We start from the raw sequence: 24,176 nt of genomic DNA, 5'->3' as shown, positions 1-24,176 counted from the left end.
AAATAAGCTCAAAGAAAAAAAAAATTCAATGCTCTTTTAGGTACCAAAGAATAGCACAGCACGAGTTGCAGGGGTTAAGTTCACGAATTGTCAGCACTGCAAACTATGCTGCTTTAAAATACCTACAGAACTAGTTCAGATAGAAAGCAGTAAGAGCAAGTTTGCTTTCCTTAATTTTTTACTAGCCAACTTCTGTTCCCACTGGTCTGGTACAGAATCCAGTCCCCAAAGCAGTAAAAGCAAGGAGAGACTGGATCTGCCTCAGGGCCATTAATAATCCCCAGGGGGAGGAGGAAACTAAATAAAGAGAAATTGTTGTGACCTTTTTATTTAAAGCTCTGAACAAAGAGAGGGATGATGATATCAGGACACCAATGGACAGCCTCCAAACTCCAGATTTTTCATGCATCACAGACCATCCTTTTGGTGCCTTTCCAGCTCTGCAGGATGAAACTTCCCATGGCTGCTGAAGCAATGATGTAAGGTTGCCTTCCAAATTGCAGAGTGTTTAACACCACACATGAATTCAAACTGCCACAGGGTGACTTTGTGGGCAAGAGATGGTCTCCATCAGCACCCATAGCTTTTGTATTCTCAACTTATTGTAATTTACTGTGTCTCTCAGACATTTCCTGTTCTTACAGTTAAAAAACTTCTGCTTCTTGAGAAAGCCCAGCACCCTCCTGCTCAGGGATATCAGGATGGGATGGAATATGCAGCTCTCAGAGCCCACTGAAGCTCTCCATCAACATCCTGATGTTCTAGAAACTGACTGCTCCTGCCAGTGGATTGGATTATTTCCTTCATTTCACCACCCTATTCTCAAGGTGGGTCCCTGTGCTTATCCACTGAAGAGTCAGCAGTGTTACTTTTTTTAATACTTGGTCAAATTAATAAAACCCATTCCCTTCAAGTTTCCTTGTAATCAATCAATAGCTTAATAGAGCTTAGAAGGCAACTTCTGAGATCCTAATTATAGCAAGAGTTTGGTTCAAAGAACCCCCTCATGTCCCCTCCCTAGATCCCACCCTTGTGTCAGTTCATTTCCATACAGAATTCAGAAGTTTATCAGCTCAGCAAACTCAGGATCAATTCTCCTGGTGTACATCCAAAAACAAGAAAAAAGCATCCAGGGTCCTTCCTTCCAGAGCCAGCTAATGAAATGGATGGGCATTGTCAAGTCAGGCTCACTTCATCCTAATGTACAGATTAAAGGTATAAAAACCTCCTCTGATTTTCTTCTCATGTACAGCACATCTATTCCATAAACTACCCAGTTTTCTACTTCAGTTCATGTACTGAAAGCGGGGATGCAAAATTGCCAACATTTTACAAAATTATGTGCAAGGGGGAGGTGAGAGGGAAGGGAGGGAGAAGCACAACATGATTATTGGTGAGAAAACACACAAACTGATCTCTATTATTTGACAAATACAACTTCCTAATATAGAGTTACAGTCATAAAGAGAACAGCATCCCAGCCTGGAAAGTAAAAAGATAGGCTTGAAAAAATCAGATGTGTAGCACTTCTTCCCATTTATGTTCCCTAGATGTAGGGAACCTGCAAAATCCTATGGCTTGAGTAGCTTAAACTTATTCAAGCAACCACAGAAAGCAAATTGATTCTCCCCACACACCTCAGTGCTGCTGAGCAAAGAACCAGCTGCAGGAAAAGGGGGGAAGACAAACAATCACACAAAAAAAATGAACTGAATTTACAGCCTGCACACCCTTTCTCCCAGAAAATTTGCATTCCCAAGAAAAGGAAGCAGAAGAGGGGCAGGGTTTAACCTCTGACTCTTTGCAGTGCTGCTTTTTGCTGGCTTTGCCATTCCAGGGCTCTCTGTGCCAGCCAGGGTGGACTCTCCACTGAAGGTCTGTTCACAGTCCACCTGCTCCTGGCAGGAAAAGTGGTGCCAAATGTAAAACTAGGTCAAAATTTCTCCCCATGAGCCTTCTTGGCAGCATCTCTTTGATCCTGGAGGTGTTGTAAATACTTAGCAGCAGAACACAGGGTACAGCAACCAGTGACAAATGAAGGTGACATTACATTAGGAGCTGCTCAGAGGCCTGAGCTCAAGCAAGAAGGGAAATTTCTTCCCAGGCTCTTTCAGTACAGTGCACAGCTCTGTGTGAGGCCAGGCAGTCCCTGTTATCTGTGATATGCCAAATTTCAATAAGTAAAATCCCTGAAGTCCATTTCTGCCCCATCCCAAACAAAATTCAATAGCTTCCATTTCAGAGACGAGTCCTCAGAATATGACCAGGTCCATATGACGGTAATAAAATGAGAAATTCTAAAATCAATAGCTCATTATTTAAATAGGGCAAACGCTGCTTTGACTTTGGGCTGTGTAAGGCCAAGATTCATTGCAGGCAAAGTTAAATGCAAAAGGCATCCTATCAAGTGCAGGACATTTCTGTGTGGAGCACAGTCATAAAACTTCAGGTCAAAATAACAGTCAATGTAAATCTCTGCTTTACTCAAGCAGCAGATATTAGAAAACATGCTTGTTCATCAGCTCATGTACTTTCCTTAACCACTTAAGGCTCAAGAACTGTGCAGAGGTGTTACAATTTCCATAACTTCACAGACTGACCAATGGAGAAGGGGAAATGGAAGGATTTGCCCGTGGTCAGACAGATATGTGAGTTTTGAACTCAGCACTGTTCCACATAACAACCATCATTTGTGTGGGCTTTTCTAAACAGCAGGAATTTCTGCTTTGCTAACAGCCCATTGGGATAATATCTGAGAAAGGAAGGAGAAATGTCAAGTCTTTCATAAAGACCTGTATGAAGAAAATAAAGGTTGGAGTGCAGGTTCCTGCTGGAGGCAGGCCCACAAAACCTGGCTTCCTGTTCTCATCAGAGATAACTACACCCTATCTTAAGGCATGACTTATTCCACAAGCTAAAATACTAAATTACAGAGGTGAGACTATCAGGACTACAGGATGTGTTTAGGCAAGTTTGTATCAAGTGTTTCATTGCTGATTTCAATCTGAAAAACAGCAAGTAGAGGACAATCCACTCAAAATTATCACCATTATTGGGAAACAAAAGTGGCTATTTGGTATACTGTCAGTCTCCTCCTAAGGAGAGGAAAAAATGAATGTAAAAAGGAATTATTTTCCTCATTCCCTGCAGTCATCCATCCCCTGGAAACATAACCCAACCTTTTCAGCTTCAGTAGCCCAGCAGTCCACAAGCCCTTCAGTAAGGACTTGCTCTCCTCTTGAGTGAGAAGTGGACCTCGCTCTCTCCAGGCTCACTTCTTTCAGTTGGCCAAGTGAATCTAAATCTCTTCATTAGCCCTTTTTCTTCTCCTCAGCACTCTTGCAATTGCAATCCCTTTGAAAGATCTACTGAGTTCACAACTAGATACATCCTAGAAGAATAAAGTGTTCTGCCAGGTGCAATAAAATGATATCTAAATCATTCCATAAATTTATATGCAATGTCTGGAAGCAGTCACACTAATTCCTTTCAGGATAAGATGGCCAATTTATGGTGGTTATGCTCAAGCCAGAGAAGGGCATTTGGGAAATCTGTTCAACAGGAGGAGCCCTTTGTGCATTATCCAACAGTCAACCCCTGTTAAAGGCACATCAAAAATATTCTTTCCCTTTTTTCGGGAAATAACCTGTCCTGATACCACATAAAATGGATGTCTACAGCAAACCTTATTGTAGGATTTAGCAAACTTTCAGTGGGAAAACATTTCCTGTTACTGCTGGAAGGGGTCAACCTTACAATTTATAGTCAACTACTCTAATGGCTTCAGGAAAATTGGCTAATCCTACTAATTAAGGCCTTCAAGATTAATGAAGACACTTCCTGTGATTGCTCAAGTTTCCCAGGCATCAATCATCCACTTTTAGGTCTCACAGAAGAGCTCCCACAGCTCTCCTGTGTCAGGCAGAGTAGCAATCACTTGCTCAAGAGGCAGCAGCTACAGCAGCGAGTGGGTTCTGTGCACAGCAGATAGGGAAATACACAGCCTGTCCCTAAAAAACCCACTGGCAACCCAAACAGAAACAGTGGGATGCAGCCAACTAAACAGTCAAGCTCACATTGACCTCTCCCTTCACAGCATCCTAGGATCCCAGAACTGGGGGGGGTTGGCCCACTCCGTACAGCTGAGCAATGCTGATGTCTTATATGACAAATCTAATGATTTTCCTTTAGAACGCATGTTTATCTGGAAGTTTATAGCAAGCTGTGTTTGGGAGGAAAAAAATATTTCCAAATAGATGCCTTAGCACTTTCCTCATGGCAGATAGAACCTTGCATTAAAAGAGAAATATTGGAGAGCAGCAAATTTTAAATTGATAAATTCCCTACTAGGCAGCTGAAGATACAAGTCCAAGGAGTATGATCATGATACAATAATTAAAATATGACAGAGAAGGGATGAAGAGAATCACTCAGAGCTAAAAATTCTCCAAGCTGTTCTGCTATTTCATTTTAAAAAATAAACTGGAAAATCAGGGCTACATATGGAAGTGCAGCATGGAGCCAAAAGCTTAGTACTACCTATGGACTCAGCTTCACAGGTGCTCCCAAAGAAATCCAAGAGCAGAATCTTCACAGGCACAGACAATTGGTTGTGTGTCAGTGCCTGACTGGCACAGCTGGCACTCCAACAAAAAAAACTCAGAGAAGACACACAAGATCACCATTACCACTGCTTGCACTCTCTGTTCCTCTCTGGCTTTATAATTTGTGGCAAACAATTTCAAATTACAACAGAAAGGACACGGTCTAATTTCTCCTTGGTAAACTTGGCATAGCTGTGTCTTCCTCAGCTGGCTATGATCAAGGCAGATAAAGGAACAGGAAATAAGGAAAGATGCTCCAGCAATACTCCTGGAACCTACCCATATTCATATATTTGTATTTCCAATCTCCTGTAGCAGTGCTGTTTCTCCAGAGTTAGTAAACATCTTGTGGAGTTCTTTGATCATGAGAACAGCAAGGCTGCAGATTTTGCTTTGAAATCCACTGATGAAAGAGGAATATGTCAAACTGTGGCTGTTTTAAAGACATGGACATATTCTCCAGTTCTGGATCTGTACTGCACAGGGAGGGAATCACAGGCTCCAGTAAAACCTCACAACACATCTTCCACCTAAAAAAGGTGTTTCATTCACACTTCTAAACAAGGAATCAAGCCATCTTTATTGGATTTTGAACACTTGATGCCCTGGGTAAAAAAGAGCAGTTCTTTACTAAGTCCCCAAACCCACAGTAATGTCAGCCAGGAAGGGATTCAGTAAGAATTAGGAAGTCAGAAAGATGGTGCTGCTTAAAAAATCAAAAATCAACCATCATTTCAAGAAGACACCTATCTTAAAGAGACTAACAGTGCTGTACACTTCAGTTGGTTTATGCTACAAAACTTTACCAAAAAATATACATTTAAAAGAGAAACGCTGAATTTCACAACAGAAGTGCACAGTAGTGGCACAATTTCTTTATGTAGATCCAAGGAGAAACTTGGTCTCTCTCTCTCTCCCCCTCAGTCCACATTCCTGTACTCAGCTTTTAATTGCACTTATTATCATGCTTTTTGGTGTGCAGGAGAAGGGAGTAGCCAATCTAAAGAATTACTTTTCAAATAAATCGATTTGGCTATTGGTACTTGAAGGTTGTTTCCTGGTTTCACCTTAAGTTGCTGAAACTGCAACAAGTAAAGTAAAATATTGATACAGCAAACCAGGAAGTCACCTTCCTGGAAAGAGAAATCATCCAGTAAAAGTCTGATTCTCTATTATGTAGGAATCTCAGGGTAGGATATGAAGGCAATAAAAAAAAGTCAGTGGTAAATTCATAATCCTAAGCAAATATGTCTATAGAGGGTATATATGTACCATACCCATGTATGAATGCATTTATGCACACTCAGAAAAACCCCAAGTATTTTAGCTTTTTTTAAGAGAAATGTTATTATTCTTTCACATCTGCACTAGTAGAGAGAAAACAAAAAATCACTGTGAGTGAGGAAAGTGGTGAAATTAACTCAAAAATAAAAGCTTAATTCCTCTGTATTAATTAATTTCATTTTTCTTTTAAAAATGAGCAGTCATTTCAAACATCACACGTGCCAAAGTGAAAATCAGACATGCAGGCTATGGAACAGGAGAGTTGTATAGCCCAGAGTCCCTCTAACCCCTTCACACAAACGTTCCACCTAGCACAGGAATATTTTGGGTTCCAGCACACTCCACTTGCACCTGATACTTATCAGCAATTTTCAGTTTTATTTATCAAGCATTTGAGCAATGTGAGCCTGGACTGTGGAAATATTAATATTCATTGCTAATACGATGAGCCTTGGGCAAACAGGCTGTCCAAACACTCACATATGTTTAGGAAACCGGGATATTTATCTAATAAACATTTCACTGTTTAGGTTTGTATTTTCCTACCCCAAACCAGCTGCAGTTCCGCCCTCAGATGTTGCCACCAAACCACAGAGAAACAGGAATTTTCTCCCTAATCATCTTAACATATTTAGATAAAAGGAATATTAAATATAGGTGTTAAATCCACTGGTTTCTTATAGTTGTTTTTTTTAATTCATAATTTTCCTGCTGTTTTTGCTAAAATTGGTCATTATTATCACAGACAACCTCAGTACCAAGGAGAGGAACGTGTTCAGGGCTATCAAACAGGACAAGTGACAAAGGCAGAACAAGGGAAGTGACTTCAATCACACCTTGGGTTTAAAAGAAAATAAACAGAAAGTGTTTTATTAACACTTTTTAAATGTGCTACAAGCCCTTTAAGGTAGCAGTTTGACCTTGGAAGTCTTTAAAACAATTATTAAACTCACAGTACATTTTGGTATCATAACTCCACTTGCTCCGAGAGTCTAAACAAAAATAAACTACAAAATAGGGGAAAGAAACTGGTGATTTCGGGACTGGTGCCAAACATGAGTTTCAGATTAGTTTTAAGGGATCCCTCAAGTTTTCCATCACATCCTGTTTGCTATGATGAGCAGGAGGAATGATCATCCTCCTGTCCTGCATTCCTTGGAAAATAAACACAGCCCTGACCACAAGGAGTGTGAGTAGCCCTGAGTGTACATTTCAGCTTTATAGATGGAACTATTTCACTCACAAGTCTGCATTGTACAGAAGAGCACAGTGATTAAATCAATGTTAAACACACTGCAAATTTTTATGACAAAAAATGTTATTCCTTTAGTATATAACTTACAAGTAAGTTTGAACTTCTGTCTCAAAACAAATGAGGCCTCACCAAAGGCATAAAGTTATTCTGAAAACATCTTTATTCTTCTCCAAGAGCTTTAAAAATACAGTGTACAGTGAGAAACTTTGATTTTCTAGGATTTTGCACTAAAGAGCTGTAAAGGTGATGTGAATTTTTCACATATCCCTTTAAAAATCCTGACTAATCACGTTATTTCACAGTCTCATTAACATCAGAAAGGAGGTGGCAACTCTACCTTGTTTTATGAAATATATTCACCCTCTCCCTTTCTCTAATTGCAGTAAGCTCTTGAGTTATTTTAAGTCTACTCCAAATTTTGCTTACCTGCAAGACAAAATGTCCATCTTAACAGCTCTCCTGCCTCCCAAAACCATTATTTTCAGCAATTCTGTCAAAGCATGGCCAGTTTAGTCCAAAATGCTGGTAGCAGTTAAAAAAATCACTGACTTTACAATTTTATTTAAATTGTCCATGACTTCTCTTAATTATGTGAATGTTGAACTGGAGCCTATCTTTAATGCTCCCTTGCCTTTCACATTCAGCTCGTTGGTTGCACTGATGTGGAATTTCTGGGAATATGAAGCGTTCTTTTTTTGTGTACTGGAGACAAGGTAAAAATATTGGTTTATCATTTCAGATGCATAGATTTTAATGCATTTCAAAGTTTATGGTGCTGGAAGTGGTTGCAGTAGAGGTATAAACCACCTCTGCCATAGGTGCAACTGCTCCAGGTTAGGACATGCTGGTGTAAAGGATCCCACAATCTACCCAGTACCAGCCCTGGTTTTCAACTGGAGCACCAAACTCTTAATTCTGTTATCTGGGCCCTATAAAAATTAGAGAAATTAGAAGGCACATGGGTAACAGGATTTTTTTCCTCCTAAAGATGCAGTAGCCACTTTTTCTTAGTGCACATATTCAACACTCGCTATTCCTCTGCTCAGAACCTTGCCATGAGCTCAGTTTTTGTGTAACACTTATCCCTTAAAGCCAAGCTTTTGTTGATACATTTTAGTGCTTGTCAGACACCATCTCTCCAAAAACAGGCTGACATTTTGTGTCAGAGAGAGCAGGGAGCCCCAGCAGCATCACCAGCCACTCAATTGGTGCATCTGCCAATCATTGCCATGGAGCAGCCCCTTAACATCCACGAGGATGGAGAGAGAGAGCATCTGCTCCTGGCTTGGGGAAAGAGGAACACTTTCAAAGGGCTTGGATAAAGCCCTGCTCTGTCCAGCAGGCTCCTGGCATTCAGCAGCAGCTCAGGCTCTGGATTTAAGTCTGAAACACACAGGACTAAGCCCAGACCTCCTTTAGTCCAGGTGAATGCTCCATCACCAGCTATTGTCTGCTCTTTAGCTGTTCCCTCTTTGTTGGGCTCAATTCCATTTCTTAAAGAAACACTGCTCCAGCACATCTGGTTTGCCCCAGGAGGAACAAGGCACCCTCCTCCCACACCTTCCTTTTGCACCACCAAAAGAGACTGAGCATGAAAATCCACCCCTTTCCAATTTTGGATCATTTCAGCTTTCAAGAGGAACAAAACACATACGCTGCCTGCCAGCCACCCTGAGAATGTTGCCTCATAGATCAAATTCTCCAAATGCAACAAATATTTGTGAAAATCTGCCTGGAAAGAGAGGGTGAGATGGGGGAAGAGTGGTTGAGATCACTCCCACTGGAGGCAAGCCCACAGTGCGAGTTCACCAGTTATTTGTTCCATCTGGGGCTGCCAACTGCATCATTCCCAACCAGAGGCACCATATGGAGCCTTTGCTCATCTGGTGATGAGGTGACAGCACGGCAGCCAAAGTTGCCCTGGGGCAGGGAATTAAATCATCACAGGGGCTGGGACACAGGAATGGAAAACACCAATTATTAGGAACCTCATCATCATCCTCCTTTCTCCCCCCTCCCAAAAAATCCCATTTGAATCTCCTGTTTTCCTCTGCTCTAATTATGTGGCTCTTGTTTCTAACCAACCTCAAAAACTTGTTCTGCATCTCCACTCCTTTTTCTTTTCTTTTTTCATTTCCTCTATTCTAATTTAAAGAATAAAACCCACTTTATTCCCCCGCCATGCACAGGACACAGGCTGCTGCTTTCAGTGGTGACATTTAAATCCATGCTCTCCTCCAGCATCCGGCCAGAGGAGCTGCAGAGGAAATCCTGCTGAGCCTGGGAGTACCAATTGCTGTGCAGGAAATGGCACAGCCCCCAAATCCCAGCCCTTGCAAGCAGCAGCTTCTCTACTCCAGGCACACAGTTAAGTCTATATCTACTAGAGGTAGATCCTAATAGTTTTTCAGAAAGAGCATTGTAATTCTACATTTGGAAAAGGCTGTATATTTTTTCCCCTCAGCTCTTGAGCTCTCTTTGCTAACACTTATCACTAAAAATTTAGGCAAACATGTAGCCCAGAAAATGGATTTTAGTCATTAGTTACCAAACCATTAGCTGCTAAAAGCTGGAATCTTACTGAAGTGGGTTGAGCAAACTTCACTGTTAAGGCAGCAAACAACTTAAAAATGCACTTAGAAGCTAATGGAAACTTTTATCACTCACAGTAGTGTTTTGCATCTTACCATAATTGTATTAGACCTTAATAGTGCAATTACAGTACAGGTTTAGATGGAGAGGCACCACAATTCAGATGCACACACACACATACACCCTTTTTACCTCCTATTTCAGCAATTCCTTTCAATATTTGCTGTAGCCACCAGCACAAAAAGCTCCATCGTGGCATCACACAACAGCAGGGGAGGCAAAGTGCAAAGTTGTTTATTAGCAACCAAAGGAATTTCCATTAGAAACTGAATAATTGTAAATTAAAAACTTCACATTTTACATTTCCACCTGCTCCATAGAGGCTACAATGTGTTAATTATTGCTTAAATACATATGCAATTCTTCAAATTGCATCAAATTATGCTCTTCAAGTTAATGAGGCACAAGGTATTAAAATTGAGCTACCCTTGACTTTCTGCCTCACATTAAGAGTAGCTCAGTGCTATCAGGCTGTTATACTCACAGTTAATTAATTAATTCAGAAAAGGCAAGTCCAACAAAATAACTTTAGACATCAAGGTGAGATTACATGCACACAAAACATTTTACATACTTTTTTCCCCCTACACTTTGGCTGGTGCTGACCATTCTCTGTGCTCAGAAGAACCATGATATCACATCTGCAGAGACTTTAAATCATTAAAATCTCAGAGAGCTTTCAGATGTAACCACATCACTGTCTCACAGGGTTATATTTAATTACAATGATGACCATACTCAGATATTTCTGTTACCATCTTCTAAGCAAAAACTGAGCTATGTGTATAGGTAAAAAAGTTAAAATGCCGCTGGTTTTACTTATTTCCACCAGAGGAAACCAAGGACTATGTTTAAAATATATGCCTGCAGGTAAAATCAGCTGTAAAATCACTTTCCACTTATTATCAATGTGTCATCCCAGATTGTGAATTTATTGTTAAGAGTGAGCAGCATCATTTTAATCTCCTTATTCCCATTTCCTTCAAGAGATCTCCTGAACAGTACAGACTTCCAGGAAACATTGGTACAGTGGAACTGGTGATATCCAACAGAAAACAAACAAAACAGCAGCTCACAGAATCCTAGAATGGTTTGGGTTGAAAGGGACCTTAAGGATCATTCAGTTCCAATCATCTAGTTCTTACTCAAATTCAGAAAATCCCATTTATTTTCCATGTAACAACACTTCTCTCACTGTTCTGCCTGGGCAGAACCAACACGAAAATGTGGGAAGCAGGATATAAAATACAACAACAGCTCTTATACCTTCCCTCAATTTTTGCAAGGATCCATTTGCCAGGATTTGGTGGATTGCTGCCAGGCAAGCAGCACTCAGCAAGCACATAAGCCAAATTCCCCACCCCAGGGACCCAGGGCCACCATAACCAAGGAGAAAATCCCTTTGCTCCCCCCATCAGTTTTACATTCCTCACCACTTGCAATGGCCAGAATTCCACTAAAACTTTCCATCTGTTTTAAATCTATATTTTATTATTTAAAAATCTATATTTAAAGAGATGAGCAACTGCATTTCTCCAGAGGGAGGATTATTTATGTGAAATATCCACATGAAACTAGATGAAAGTATTTCTGCATAGGACTGAAAGTTTCCACTAAAATAGATGTGGAACACATCTAATGCTTAAACCACCAAGACAGCCCCACTTACATCACAACTTTGGGACAAAGGTATCCAACAGGCACATTCTGTGGGCTAAAAAAATTAAAAATATAACCAAACTCTCCACAGCATGCTGAGTTGCAGGGGCAGAGAGCACCAGCTGTGCCAAGGAGTCTCTCAGAGCTGCTCAAGGATAAATCTTATGCTGCTCTATCCAACAGCACAGATGACAACAGCAACAGAGAATGGCCTGGAAAGAACTTCTGAGAAGAATCTCCATTTTTTATTAGGTGTTTGTATGTAAATTGGCTTTTGAAGAGCTGCTCCTATCAGCTTCTACACTTGTGGGACATGGATGTTGCCACCTGACTCCAAGAAGGGATAGTAGGGTGAATGAATTAAGCCTTTAATTAAGTTTTCTTACAGATTACACCATCCTGTTTTCCTTTTGGTCTCCCTCCAGAAAAACAGAACAAAAACCATAAGGCAATCAATTTGGTCCTGTCATTAATGTGGTGGCAACCAGCCTTTGGAAAAGGTTATTTGTCATCACATCCTCTCCTGTGAGCTCCTTAATGCTGCTGGAGCCATGGGATGTCAAAGAAAGGCACCAGGAAAACTTCTGCCACGCAGGGGTTGGACCCAGCTAAAGAGTGTGGAGAAAACCCCCATGTGAAAGTCAATAACTCTGTGGAGAAAGACACAGAACAGGCAGGAGACCTCCCATTCATGTGCAGATTTGATTACACTGGCCTTGGCATTCAGTTGTGTTATTGACTTTTCCTGCTGCCCTGTTCTGCTGGGGATGGGAGATGATGCAGTGAATGCAGTAGGAAAAGTTTCCACTGTCGTGTCCTAAAGTTCCCAAATTCATGGGGGCAATGGATCCTGTTTTCCACCACACCAAATTTATCACTTTCACACAGCACCACACTATGTCCCATATCATTCATGTCTCCAGAGTATAAAACTAAGTTATCACTGTATTAACAGTCCCTTTCAATTTAAAAGGGTGATAACATTTTATATTTGAAATTAAACAACTAATTAATTCCACATATTTTCCTGACTGAACAATCCACTGCCCCATCTTGAAAGAATTAATCAATTCCCTAAAAAAAAAGCAGATAAAAATTGGTCATTTCTAAATGTTTACCTTAGCTTTAAGTTTTTAAAATTTTTTTTTTTTTTTAATTCAAACATCCATTCTATGCCTTAGCAGTACTTTCTATCATTAAACTGGAATTCAGCCTTGATCAATTAATTCATTTACACCCTACAAATAATTTCATTTGAATTAACTGCTGACAAATGCAGGGAGGAGAGAAAAGCTCAGAGATGTGGCAGAGCAGTGCTGCATTATCTTCTTGCAGCTTCAGTGGTGTATCTGCTCTTTAGGACAAGGAGTGGGGATTTAAACTGAAAGAGAATAGATATTAAGAAATAATTCTTCCCTTTTGAGGGCATGTCATCAGCATTTAAAGCAGATAATACATCAGACCTGGTAGTCTCAAATACTATATTATATTTCTATGATATTTAGTGACTATTTGCACGGGCAAGCAAGTCTCAGTGCCTTTCTCCACATTAGTAAGCATCCTTCCCATTTTCCCAAAGTTAATGTATGGATAACTGATCTCTTATGCAAAGCTGAAATAGGATTTAATGAACCTCCATTACTCAAGTTGCACATTTTCCTCAAGATGAAAAATGCCATGTACAATGTATTTTCCTGCATGTGAATAAGCCCATTAATATAGATTTCTGAACAGAGTGTTTCTACTCAGCAATTTCTGCCCTTTGGGAGGGAGAAGGAAAGGGAGAAGGGAGCAGACACTTCCCCTCACTCCCCCACACAGTCTCTGGAAAGGAACTGGATCAGCTTTGTTAGTACTTTGGATTCAGAGCTGTTCTTAGCACAGAGGCACAATTGCCTTCTGACAAATGTTTACGAAACCTTTGCTGCCAGCATTAAATCTGTTCTAATGTATTCTTCCCCGACTTGGATACGAAATAACAGAGAAAGTAATCAAAGCAATACAAATCCGGCAATACCAAAAATTGCTCTCATTTTCACACCTTGTTTGCCTCTTTGAATAATTCCCCTCCCTGAAGAAGCCCTTGTGAGGAATTAAATCTGGATGTACCACCAAGAGACATTAATCTCCAGACAGGTTCTGAAATGCAAATTCTCTTTGCTTTAGCAGCAATGCACAAGCATCAGTGAAATCACCATTCAGAGGTACAAAAAGCTGATTTGCAGCCTCAGTCAGGTACCTGAAACACAACTTGGTGTGTTATTGGTTTTCTTAGTTTTCCTGGTGTTACTTTACAAAGATTCAAGATTTAGCATTCTTTGCTGAAAAAATGTCTTAAGCAAGTCTACTTTCCCACTGTATTTCTTAGAATTTCACATTCATTTTGCCTTCTCCTACCTTTTCCTCTCAATTTCCACTATTACCCTTCCAAATTGATCCACTGAGTCTTGGATTCTCTGTGGAAACTCAGGAGAGTTTTCTTCCAAACCTTGTCAGGAGAACTCTGCTGCTGCCCCTCTCTCTACTCAGACAATTAACAGATATCAACTGCAGACACACTTCATAAATAATTTATATAATGCTGAACAAAAGTTCATTTTTTCCTGATTAGCTCTCCTGCTCAGTCCTGAATCAGGTAAGATACATTTTTTGAGAGCTTTACTGTTGCACTGGACAAACCAAATAACTTTAGGAAAAAAACCTCAAAACAATAGAGAAATAAACAACAACCCCACCCCCTGAAAAAAAAAAATAAAAAGGTGGAAAGGAAGGTTTTGATGGAATTGAAATTTTCTAATGAAAAAAAAATCTTTTGTTAGAAAGTAGCAGAAGGTTTCCAAGTGGAGTTATTTGATATCTCTGAGGCAACATGCAGCAGACACAGCTTCTCTCCTTTGCAGAAACAACCCTATCCATTCACACTGAAATACAGAGACAAAGATATGGATTTTGTAGACTAATGATCACTACTCAAAGAACCTTGCAAAAAGCCAACTCTCCTCACTGCAAACGTCCCCAGTAACCACTGAGTCTGCTCTGCAGCTCTGCAGTCTCAGAGTATGGGCTCACAGCTTCTCTTGACAACTTCACTATCATCAGACTCCCCCAGTCAACCACATCATGTCCAACTGGGAACTCCCTCCCCAGATTCCTCAAATCACATAGAAGCTATGTCTGAACCTCAGAACAAAGTCTAAGATCACAGAACAACACCAACAGTTACCATATTTTTTTTTAGTATTGTGCTACATGAAACTCTGCCATTGCTTTACACATTTCAGAGTTTTTCTCCTACAATAATTGTGGTTTCCTTGCAAACAAACAAAAAAAAAAAAAAAACACAAACCCAAGCTGCAATTGGACACTCAGGAGAAAAGCATAATAATTCCAGTGTGCCACCAAAACTTCAAGAAGACACCAAAAGCTAACTGAGGTTCTGTGCTTTGAAGGTCATCCTTTCTACCAGCAGTCACCTGTATGTTCAAGGTATATCCATGGGGGAGAAGAACCTGCTTAAAAATCATTAATTCTCCACAAATAAATAATCTGATTTCTCATTTCCAGCAGCTTCAGTTCTACTCAGGTTCCAAAGTTACTGTTCAGAACCACAAATCTTTCACCACTCCCAAAACAGAACAGTGAAACTCGTGACTTCACTGCTCCCGAATTTTCTACACCCATCCCGTATGAACAAAGAAAACTGCAATGAAAACCAATTTACAAGTAAAATGGTATCCTCAGAAGTTCTGTTTAGTGATCTGCTTCCCTCTTCCCCTCCAAAGCCTAAACCAAAAGTAACAATTAAATAAAACCAGGGAAAGTTTTGTAAACAGATTGCAACCAAAAGGAAAAATTCTTACCTTGAAGCATCAAAGCTGTCATAGGATCCAACAGTGTAGTGTCTAAACAGCTTCTTTGTTCTATCTGCTCGTGTTTCTGCACAGAGAAAAAAGAATTTTCAATACTTCTGCATTTCTTAATATTCCCACACAGTGAATAAATCTAGTTTCAAGGCATTTTGGAAAAAAATGTTGGCTTTGGAGATATTCTTTTATGGCATCAGACACATCAAGTGAATAAGGAGAACTTCCTGGAGATCATGAATCACACCAGTCACAAGTTTTAAAAGCTACACTCACATTCTCAGTGGCAAAAACTTTTGTGTCTAATATTTGGGTCTTTTATAGCTAAGAGGCAAAATAGAAGAAGAAAGAAAGAAGAAAAAAATCTGCAATAGATATGCAGAAATCTGAAAGGTTGGGAAAATAGCCAGAATATGCAAATCAATATTTTTTTGCCTAACTACAGGCTAGTCCTCCAGTGAAATCACCTTTGGTTTGGCTAAGATACATCAAAAATCAGATGGAAAAGTTTCCAGTTTAGATTATAACCATCAAAGTTTCATCTGCACAGCTGAGGGACTCTCCATGGAAGGACAGCCTGACACAACCCCAGCAGATTTTATTGATTCTCCAAGCCAGCCAGAGCCCCCAAGGCACAGCACCTCTGTGGCACAGCTTTTAAGGATGGTACAAATGGCTGAGAGATTGGTGCTGTCAAATGACCAAGGGCAAGCCTGAAGAGAGAAAAAGAACATCAGAGCAGGATGGAAGGGCTTTGAACACAGCCAAGGAGCAGGAGAAAGTCCTGGGAGGCAGATCTTGGGAGGAAAGGTGGGAAAAATGCCTATTTCCATGCTTTAACCAGTGCAGTTAACATGTAACTGGATCATGCTCCCAGCTGGAGGCATAAATACAAATACATCCATAATACAGAGCAATTCCAGCTGGAAATGTACACGACAGTTGCAGCTGGCTAAAAGAGTAAGAAAGTTGTTTCTTCAGAGCTGTGCACCAACTGGCAAGTGCCAAGAAAAGCAGTACTAGGAAAAACCAAAAATATTTACATTTATATATATTATGTGGAGACCAGCCAGCCCCCATCCTACAGGATGGCCAGAAAGGGAGAAAATTCCCATTATAATATGAACTCTACTTGATAGCTTAGTTTATTTTGTCCCTTTGTCACTCACCTACAACCTGTATTTTCTGCCTAAAAGGCCTTTCCTTTACCACCAATTCCTGCTCCTACTGCACAAATTGCAGTCTGTTCCCCATTGAGCAACATTCTTTTTTCATGCCACTCTAAAAATCAGGTTCATACCAAGAGACAAACAGAAGAAACACAGAAAATCATAAACCTGGAGTCCACTTTGAGTTTCCCCTGGCCTGTTCCCAGAAGTCCCTCAGAAATTATTACAAGAAATAAATTATGATAAAGAACATTTTGAAATCTTAAAGCAACTTCTTGAGCCTTAAGGAGCCAGATGTTCCCCCTGCAGGATCTGTTTTCTATAGCATGATATTTCATTGCTATAAGGAATACAAAGTGGGTGGGAGGGATGGGAAGGCACAGCAAGACAGAGAGCTTTGTTCAGCTCCTCAGGACTGCAGAGCCAGCACTCTTCAGCTGCAGCTTAGGTCTGCTCCCCTCTGTTTCCCCCACTCCTCTGGGTGCAGTCAGGGATTATTTGGGAAAACAGAAGCCTTGCATGGTGCTGAACTCGAGGCTTAGTGGCAGTTTCCCAGGCTGCTGTGTTAAGCTCCCTAATTACCCTCTATTCCCTCACCTCACACTCATTCCAGGCTGCCCTATTACACAGCACAAGTACAGACACTCAGGAGCAGGGGGGGAGGACCAGGAATCTGCCATCAGAATGAACTGGGGACTGAAAAATGAAAAGGATTCCATTCTCTGACTTGACAAAAGAACACAAAGAACCCATAGGTGAATGCCTAACAAATGCTGTTCTGAATTCAAGCCAAATATAGCACAGGAACACTGTTATAGATATATTTGCACCAAGGGGTTAGCTCCAGGTTTCCCTGGATTTGTACCCATTCTTGTGTCCCAGGTTTTCTTAAGACCAGAACTCTTTATCAAAATGCTTTGCAGCAAGTTAGGACCACCTAGCACTGACAACCCCATCATTATTTAACAAGCTTTTACCCACAGAATCTTTTGAGGATTTCTTCTTAAGCTTGGTTGCAGACAGATTAGAAAGATCAGCAAGAAGATATGGACATGAAGGTGTAGAAACACATAATTATCTTTATTAAAATAAAACTGCCAAATAATTATAATAATACTGCATTCTTAATGAGAGAAATATCTGTCACCACAGATGAAAAGTCACTACATCAAGTTGGATCAGTTCAAAAAGTTTTTCTAAGAGGTAGAACAAAATGCCAGGGTTTGCAAAAATGGTCCAGTTTCCTTTACATTGACAAAAGACAGAAACATTGGGATATCACTTGAAATTTCTAGATCTCTTGAGAAACCCATATTTTACCAGAGTAACTACCATAAGAACACAACTTTTATTTTTCCTGGTCCATTTTCCATTGAAGCCTGTGGAACCGCAGCAGAAATAAGCTGTGTGACCTTGGCAATAGTGGCAATCAAAATAATAAAGCTCCAGCTGTTGCTTTATTAGAATCGTTTATTGTTGCAGACATCTCAGTAAGCAACAGGCTCAAACCCTGCCCTTCCAGAATGTAATTTATAGAGTTCAAAGAGGGGTGAGCATTGAGAAAGCGTAGGTGGAAAACATTTCCTCCTTTCTCTAGCTCAGGAGCAGTGAGGGCTTTCCTCCAAATAAATGTAGGACTCCCTGTAGGGTCTCAGTCTCATAAGCGACCACAGGACTCCAAGAGATCTTGCAGACATTATCAAAAACTGAAAGATCACTGAAAAGCAAGAAATAAATTTTGGACTCTAAACCACTCCTATTAGACCACTGGTGCCTTGTTTCAGCCCACATCACAATTGTGGGCCTGTTCCAGCAGCCAGCCTGACTCCCACCCTGACACTCCTGCTTGGACTAGGTTGCTCACATATTTAATATTGCTTTGGAAGGTAAAGCACTTGGAGGGGTGTAGCAATGTATTTGCAAGGTCTAGGCCACTGTGTGCCCCAGCAAACCGTTCCTAGTTATTCTCGTCAACACCCTCTGGAATTTGTCAAGGTTACTAAGACCTAAATTGTGCTAAATTAAGAAAGAAGAGGCTGAGAAACAGACTACCAAGACCAGAAGAACTAGATAACAGAGCTAGATAACCAGACAACAGTGGGCTGTGAAACAGCTGGACTGTAACCAATCACACACTCTGAGAAGTGCATGCAGAACATGGGAACCAGATAGAGACACCAATCAAGAGATGCGTGATCAGCGTGTGCAGTAAAGTTAGAATGTATAAACAAGTACATAATATAAACAATAAGCAACTTTTATTTAATCATATTAGTTAGTTATCCAAGAGTCCTGATTTCCCACAGAGGGGCAAAAATCCCAAAGCAACTGTCTCCACTCTTTGACTCCTCCCTGCTGCTCCTGCAGGGCACTTCGGCGCCGTGTTTCCAAGGAAACCGTGCAGGATGCTCTGCCAGCAGGGATGCTGCCAGAGCAGCCAGCACTCTAGGAAAGGTTCTGAGCCACCAGCATGTCCACAGGATGAACAGAGGAAACAGGAGTGCAACAGCAGAATTTGTGCTGTGATACTGGGAGGCAAGAGAGCAGCAGGCTCTCCCCAGATACCACTGGCATTTTTATCCCCACCCCAAAACATGCAGCTTTTCCTTCTTCCTTCCCTCCTCCCCAGTGACAGCCCTGGGAGATGTTTCACTCTCAACAGACATTTATAGATGTTCTCTGCCAGAGCAGTTCAGGTACAGCTCTCTGCAGGCACAACACCCAAAACAGTGGCAGAGTTAAAGGCCTTCCCTCTGCACCTTCCCCTTCCTGGGGGAAAAACCCTTTCCCAACCATTTATGCTGGGGGTTAGATCAGAAGTTATTCAAAGATGAGGAAAGCAGTCTAATAATAAAAGCAGCAGATATTGACTATTCAAGGACACTCATACTGGTTTGCAACAAGACAGGGCCCCTATCTTAAGAGTTTTTCCTTAAATTGATCTGAACTTGGCCATAAGAAAAAGTGGAGAAAAAGTTCATGGGATTGAAAACACCACTAAGAAGAGCACAATTTTTTCTATCACAAGTATGTTGCCATCTTACTGCAGGGGTTCCAAACAGTTGTCCCCTTATCACAAAAGTTCCATACCTTCATGGTGTTTCTTGTGGGCAGCTCTCAGAGCACTGACACTTTCTCCTTCACAAAGCAGCCACTGACTCCAGATCCCTTCTCACCCAGCCACCCCACTCTTTTATAGCACTCTTCTTCTCATTGCTTACAGCTGTGGCCTGTTAAAGTCAGGCCTGTTCCTAAATCTTTGATAACTGGCCCAGCTGCAACTCCTTAGGGGTAAGATTACTTTCTATACTATCTTTATTTTCTTATATTCTATCCCCCTACACCAAGTATATCCAAAATATCTGCCATACCAAATGATGCTCCAGAAAATAATCACATTAAAAGATAAAAATATTCTTCATACCACAAACTGTGAAGTCTCAGTAACTTATTTTACTTACTCCTGTTTCCCCTCAGAAAATGGAGATTCATCAAAACTAGATTGTCTATTAAATACAGAAAATTAAAATGGTGACAAGTGAGAAGATTTTTCCAGCCTATGATATAATTGTTTAACATGACATTTCTTATTGCTTTCTTTGATCATTTCATTTGAGCCATAGGAAAGATGAAGTTCAGGGGTCCTCCTCCAAATCATGCAGAGCAGGATTATGGATTCTAAAAAATGTACCAAAAATGGGATAAAGAAATAGAAATTTTTCTCTATTACCTGTTTGATCATTGATTCTGATAAAGGGTTATAAAAACTCACAAAAGTGAGATCTGCAGGTATGTCCCACCCAAGAATTCAGAAGAAACTACAATTATCCTTTTCATATCTTTGCAAATCGATGGTAAAAACATTGATGCTTCATTTGAAGGGATAAACTGTGAGGATCAACAGAAAATAAGCATATGATAAAGGCATTATAAATTGCAAATTAATGAAAACCTTTAATTCATGGCTCACTTTCTTCTCTTTCAGTTTGTGGATGTTTTGGGGTTTTTTTTAAGTCCCACTGTTCAGTTGATGTGATGCTTTCAACCAATTTTTCTTTCAGTTAAAACTGAGAAATAGCTAATCTGATCTGGTTTTTGAAGTTTTTCAGATTTGAGAATAAGCATAAAAATGTCTCAAGGACAACTTGAGTGGAATAGCAAATCCTTGGACATTCTTCTGCCTTTCCTTTTTTTCCCCCCCCTACTAAATCTTATTTTCAGAAAAAGAAAGGAAGACAGTGTTGACTCCCTCCTTCATCCTTAGAGGAAGATTAGCTGGAATACAGTGAATTCTTTTACCCTCAAAGGATGCTGAAATGGCTGATCAATGGAGTGAAGCAGCAAGTTTGTTTGCAAGAGAAACCTTAATAACTGAAAAATGCAACTTGGATCTGCTGGAGAGGCAGTTACAGAAGAACTGTGTTTCCCTTGTCATCAGTTTTCTCTTTATTTAAAAAAAAAGCTTACTTACACCTGAAAAATAAAACCCCAGCAAGCAGTTGTGCAAGCATTTGCTTCTTACTGTCCTAACAAGTTCACCAGCTCTTTGTACAATTGTGGGATTCTGCAGCTCTTCCCTCATTTGCAGAATATTTTCAAAATGTGGTAATGGTTGCATGCTCTTTCCCTAAGTTCTCCTGTTGGGTTTCTGAGGGTCTCCATTCCCTCTGCCTCTCATTTCCAACCCATCTGTGGCAGCTCTGTGCCCATGGTCTCAGCTACTGCAGAGGATTAAGTCTCTCTGTCTGGGACAGGCACAGACACAGCCCTGGGTGATCTCACAAAAGGAAATTAATTGGCAGAGGACAGTTTTTCCCTTCTTTGCTTTACAGAGCAAAATGCATCTTAAAGCAAAAGAGTGAAGAGCTCATAAAAAGCTGGATGTTGACCTCAGAGTTTCTAGCAGCTGAACATGGCTTTGGTCCACATGCACCTAGTTTGATCTTTGCTGAAATACCCAGCTTTTACCAAATCAGGCCAAAACAAAGCAACTTTGGTGCACTTTGCCTAACCTGTAATTGTGGCCTGACAGGGTGTGTATCTGCCTCATAAGAACCAGCTCTCCATGTCAATCTCAAAGTGCTCCTGCACACATAAATAAAGGCATCTTGTTTTTCAAATTCAGGGAGAACAAAGAAGTCTTGATGAGCTGCCTGCTGGCACTATCATCTGTTGCAAATGTTATTTATCCTGAAGGTCAGGATGGTTTGTTCACTTACAAAGCTCAGGTGGTGTAATGTTCCAGTTCTTTAGAACTGACTCAGGGTATGAATGTTTTTAATCATAACACCATATTTCACATTTTTCATCCTCCCAGCAAATAGTTCAAATATTGCCTGCAAATATCAGTGTTCTTACTGATGGCAGCAGCATAACCCAGAATGATGGCCTGTAGCAAAGGGCAGGTGCCAGGTGAAACCTGGCTTAATGACTTTGCCTTGACAGAGAGAGTTTGCATTAAATTTAGGGAAATTCCATTAGAGGTTTGTGAAGGAACTCTGCAGTTGCTTGTGTGGCAGGAGCTGTGGTCTGCTCAGCACGACAGGGATTGTTCCTACCTGAGACATGTTTACAGCCCCACAAAGACAACCAACTGCTTGGGAGAAGGTCATTGAGCACTCCGAGTTGGAAAGAACAGATGGGGAATTATTTTGGGCTGAGTAAGGAAAAACAGGCCCTGGAAAGCCATTCTTCTATTCAATTTCAAAAATCATTAATTTTCATGTACAGCAAGTTTCAGCAAGAGTTATTATGGACTTTTATCATCAATGGTGATACAAATGTTTCCCCTCAATTTCCTCCCTTACAAGAAGCTCCATTCAAGTCTAAATCTTCCCCAGCTGTACTCAGGATCAATGATCTGTCAAATTCTCTGCCTTCAATAATAGATAAAATTTTGAATACATAAGAAGCTGCTGAACATGGGAGATAGTGGGAAGTTCCTAGAACCTCACCATCTTTTTCACCACAGCACTGCTTTTTGTTTTGCCTCTGCTTTGATTGTTCATGTGGACTTCTCAATCTGATTTTCACTGTGGATAACACAGTGAAAATTACCAAACACGACCAAAACCCAACAAACAGAGGAACACTTCACAACTTCCACTGTAAGGGCCTCAGAATAACTTTAAGTTAATAACTCCAATCACAGCAAACAGACAACTCAGAGCAGGATGGGGCTGAGCAATCTGGTACCCAGGTTTACACAGGACCAGGGAAGGGAAGATGAGGGTGGAACAAGGAGCTGTGGATGTGGAAGTGCCTGGCTCACCAGGAAGAATTCCTGCCTTGCCATGCTGTTGCATGTGTCTGAAATATAACATTCAGCTACAAATTCAAAAATGCAAAAGAAAAATTACTTAGAAACACCTCATCACTTTTAACAGAAGTGCCAACTTTAGCAACTGAATTCGTGGTGCTGTATCAGAATATACAGATATGGTTAGGTATAAATATGATCCAAAAAAAACCCATATATAAAAAAATCAAAATCATTTCTAGATATGGTTAGAGGTACTTTGCACTAATGACTGCTGAGTAACACAGGATTCAGAGCCAGGCCACAGGATAATTAATTTTCAAATAGAAGAAGCTATCACCATTGGTTTGAGAGCTTACTCCTAGAGAACCTACACCAGTACTCCAAACAATTAGGATGATTGCAGCAGGAAAGGTGCCAAATCCAAAAATATTCCTACCTTTTAGAAAGTATGGTACACACTTGTCCTTACAGCATTGTGTAGACACATAAGGGCAATTACTTTAAATGAATGCATTTGAAAATCCATGTTGCAACCTTAAACGCTGCTGGAAATTAGGAAAAAATTGCTGACACTGTTGAGAATTGAGTTTTCTATGAAAGCACTAAAAATCAGATATGATATGTTAGGCAGTGCATGTGATGGTGTTCATAGGGGTTTTTGGATGAGGGAAGAGATGAGGATCGGACTCCATGTTTCAGAAGGCTTGATTTATTATTTTATTAATTTATTTATATTAAAACTACACTAAAAGACTAGAAGACAGGATCTTATCAGAAGGCTAGCTCAGAATAGCACAGGAAAGAATGATAAGAAAGGCTTGTGGCTCAGACTCTGTCTGAGCCAGTTGGGCTGTGATTGGCCATTAATTAGAAACAACCAATGTGGGCCAATCAAAGATCTACTTGCTGCATTCCACAGCAGCAGATAATCAATGTTTACATTTTTTTTTCCTGAGGCCTCTCAGCTTCTCAGGAGGAAAAATCCTAAGGAAAGGATTTTTCATAAAAGATGTCTGCGAAAAGTGCATATAAAGATTGTACCAGATATTGAGGAAAGCAACAGTATTGTGCAAAGTTTATAAAAGTAATTCTATTTTCCAGGCATTTTAGTGATGGAGGTCCTTTAAAACCTTTCCATTCCTGCTACTAGCACTTCAAAATTCAGTGATCCTTCATTAAAGCTCTGCACAACACCTCCAAAATGAGCTTCATTCTTGGACTTGGACTTTCCAGCCAGTTTCTCACCAGCTTACCTGGGGTTTGGGTGCTTCTGCATCCGGACAGAGAAAAACATCCAGACATTTCATTTCAAAATGTACTCCTTCAACCACACTCAAAAAGTTGAAGCTTATCAAGGAATGTAGGATTTGACAAGCACTCCAGATTGCTACACAAAATGTTGCTGCTACACAAAATGCTCTTTGCAGA

General features: G+C 40.4%; 1 protein-coding gene across 8 annotated transcripts in view; it reads right to left on the bottom strand.

Annotated features, from left to right (window-relative positions):
• SHANK2 (SH3 and multiple ankyrin repeat domains 2) overlaps window positions 1-24,176 on the bottom strand; it is a 249,330-nt gene that overhangs the window by 117,387 nt on the left and 107,767 nt on the right. For all 8 annotated transcript variants that reach the window (XM_071428342.1, XM_071428343.1, XM_071428344.1 and 5 more), the window contains one exon: window positions 15,315-15,390. In XM_071428342.1, coding sequence (XP_071284443.1) covers window positions 15,315-15,390 — 76 coding nt within the window. The remainder of the gene's footprint in view (window positions 1-15,314; window positions 15,391-24,176) is intronic.

This window comes from Agelaius tricolor, unplaced genomic scaffold, assembly GCF_023055355.1.
Source record: "Agelaius tricolor isolate 1412-34295 unplaced genomic scaffold, bAgeTri1.0.p SCAF_5, whole genome shotgun sequence".
Taxonomy (NCBI): Eukaryota; Metazoa; Chordata; class Aves; order Passeriformes; family Icteridae; genus Agelaius; species Agelaius tricolor.
Note: the sequence above shows the minus strand (reverse complement) of the source record. Positions and strands in the feature narration are given on the sequence as shown.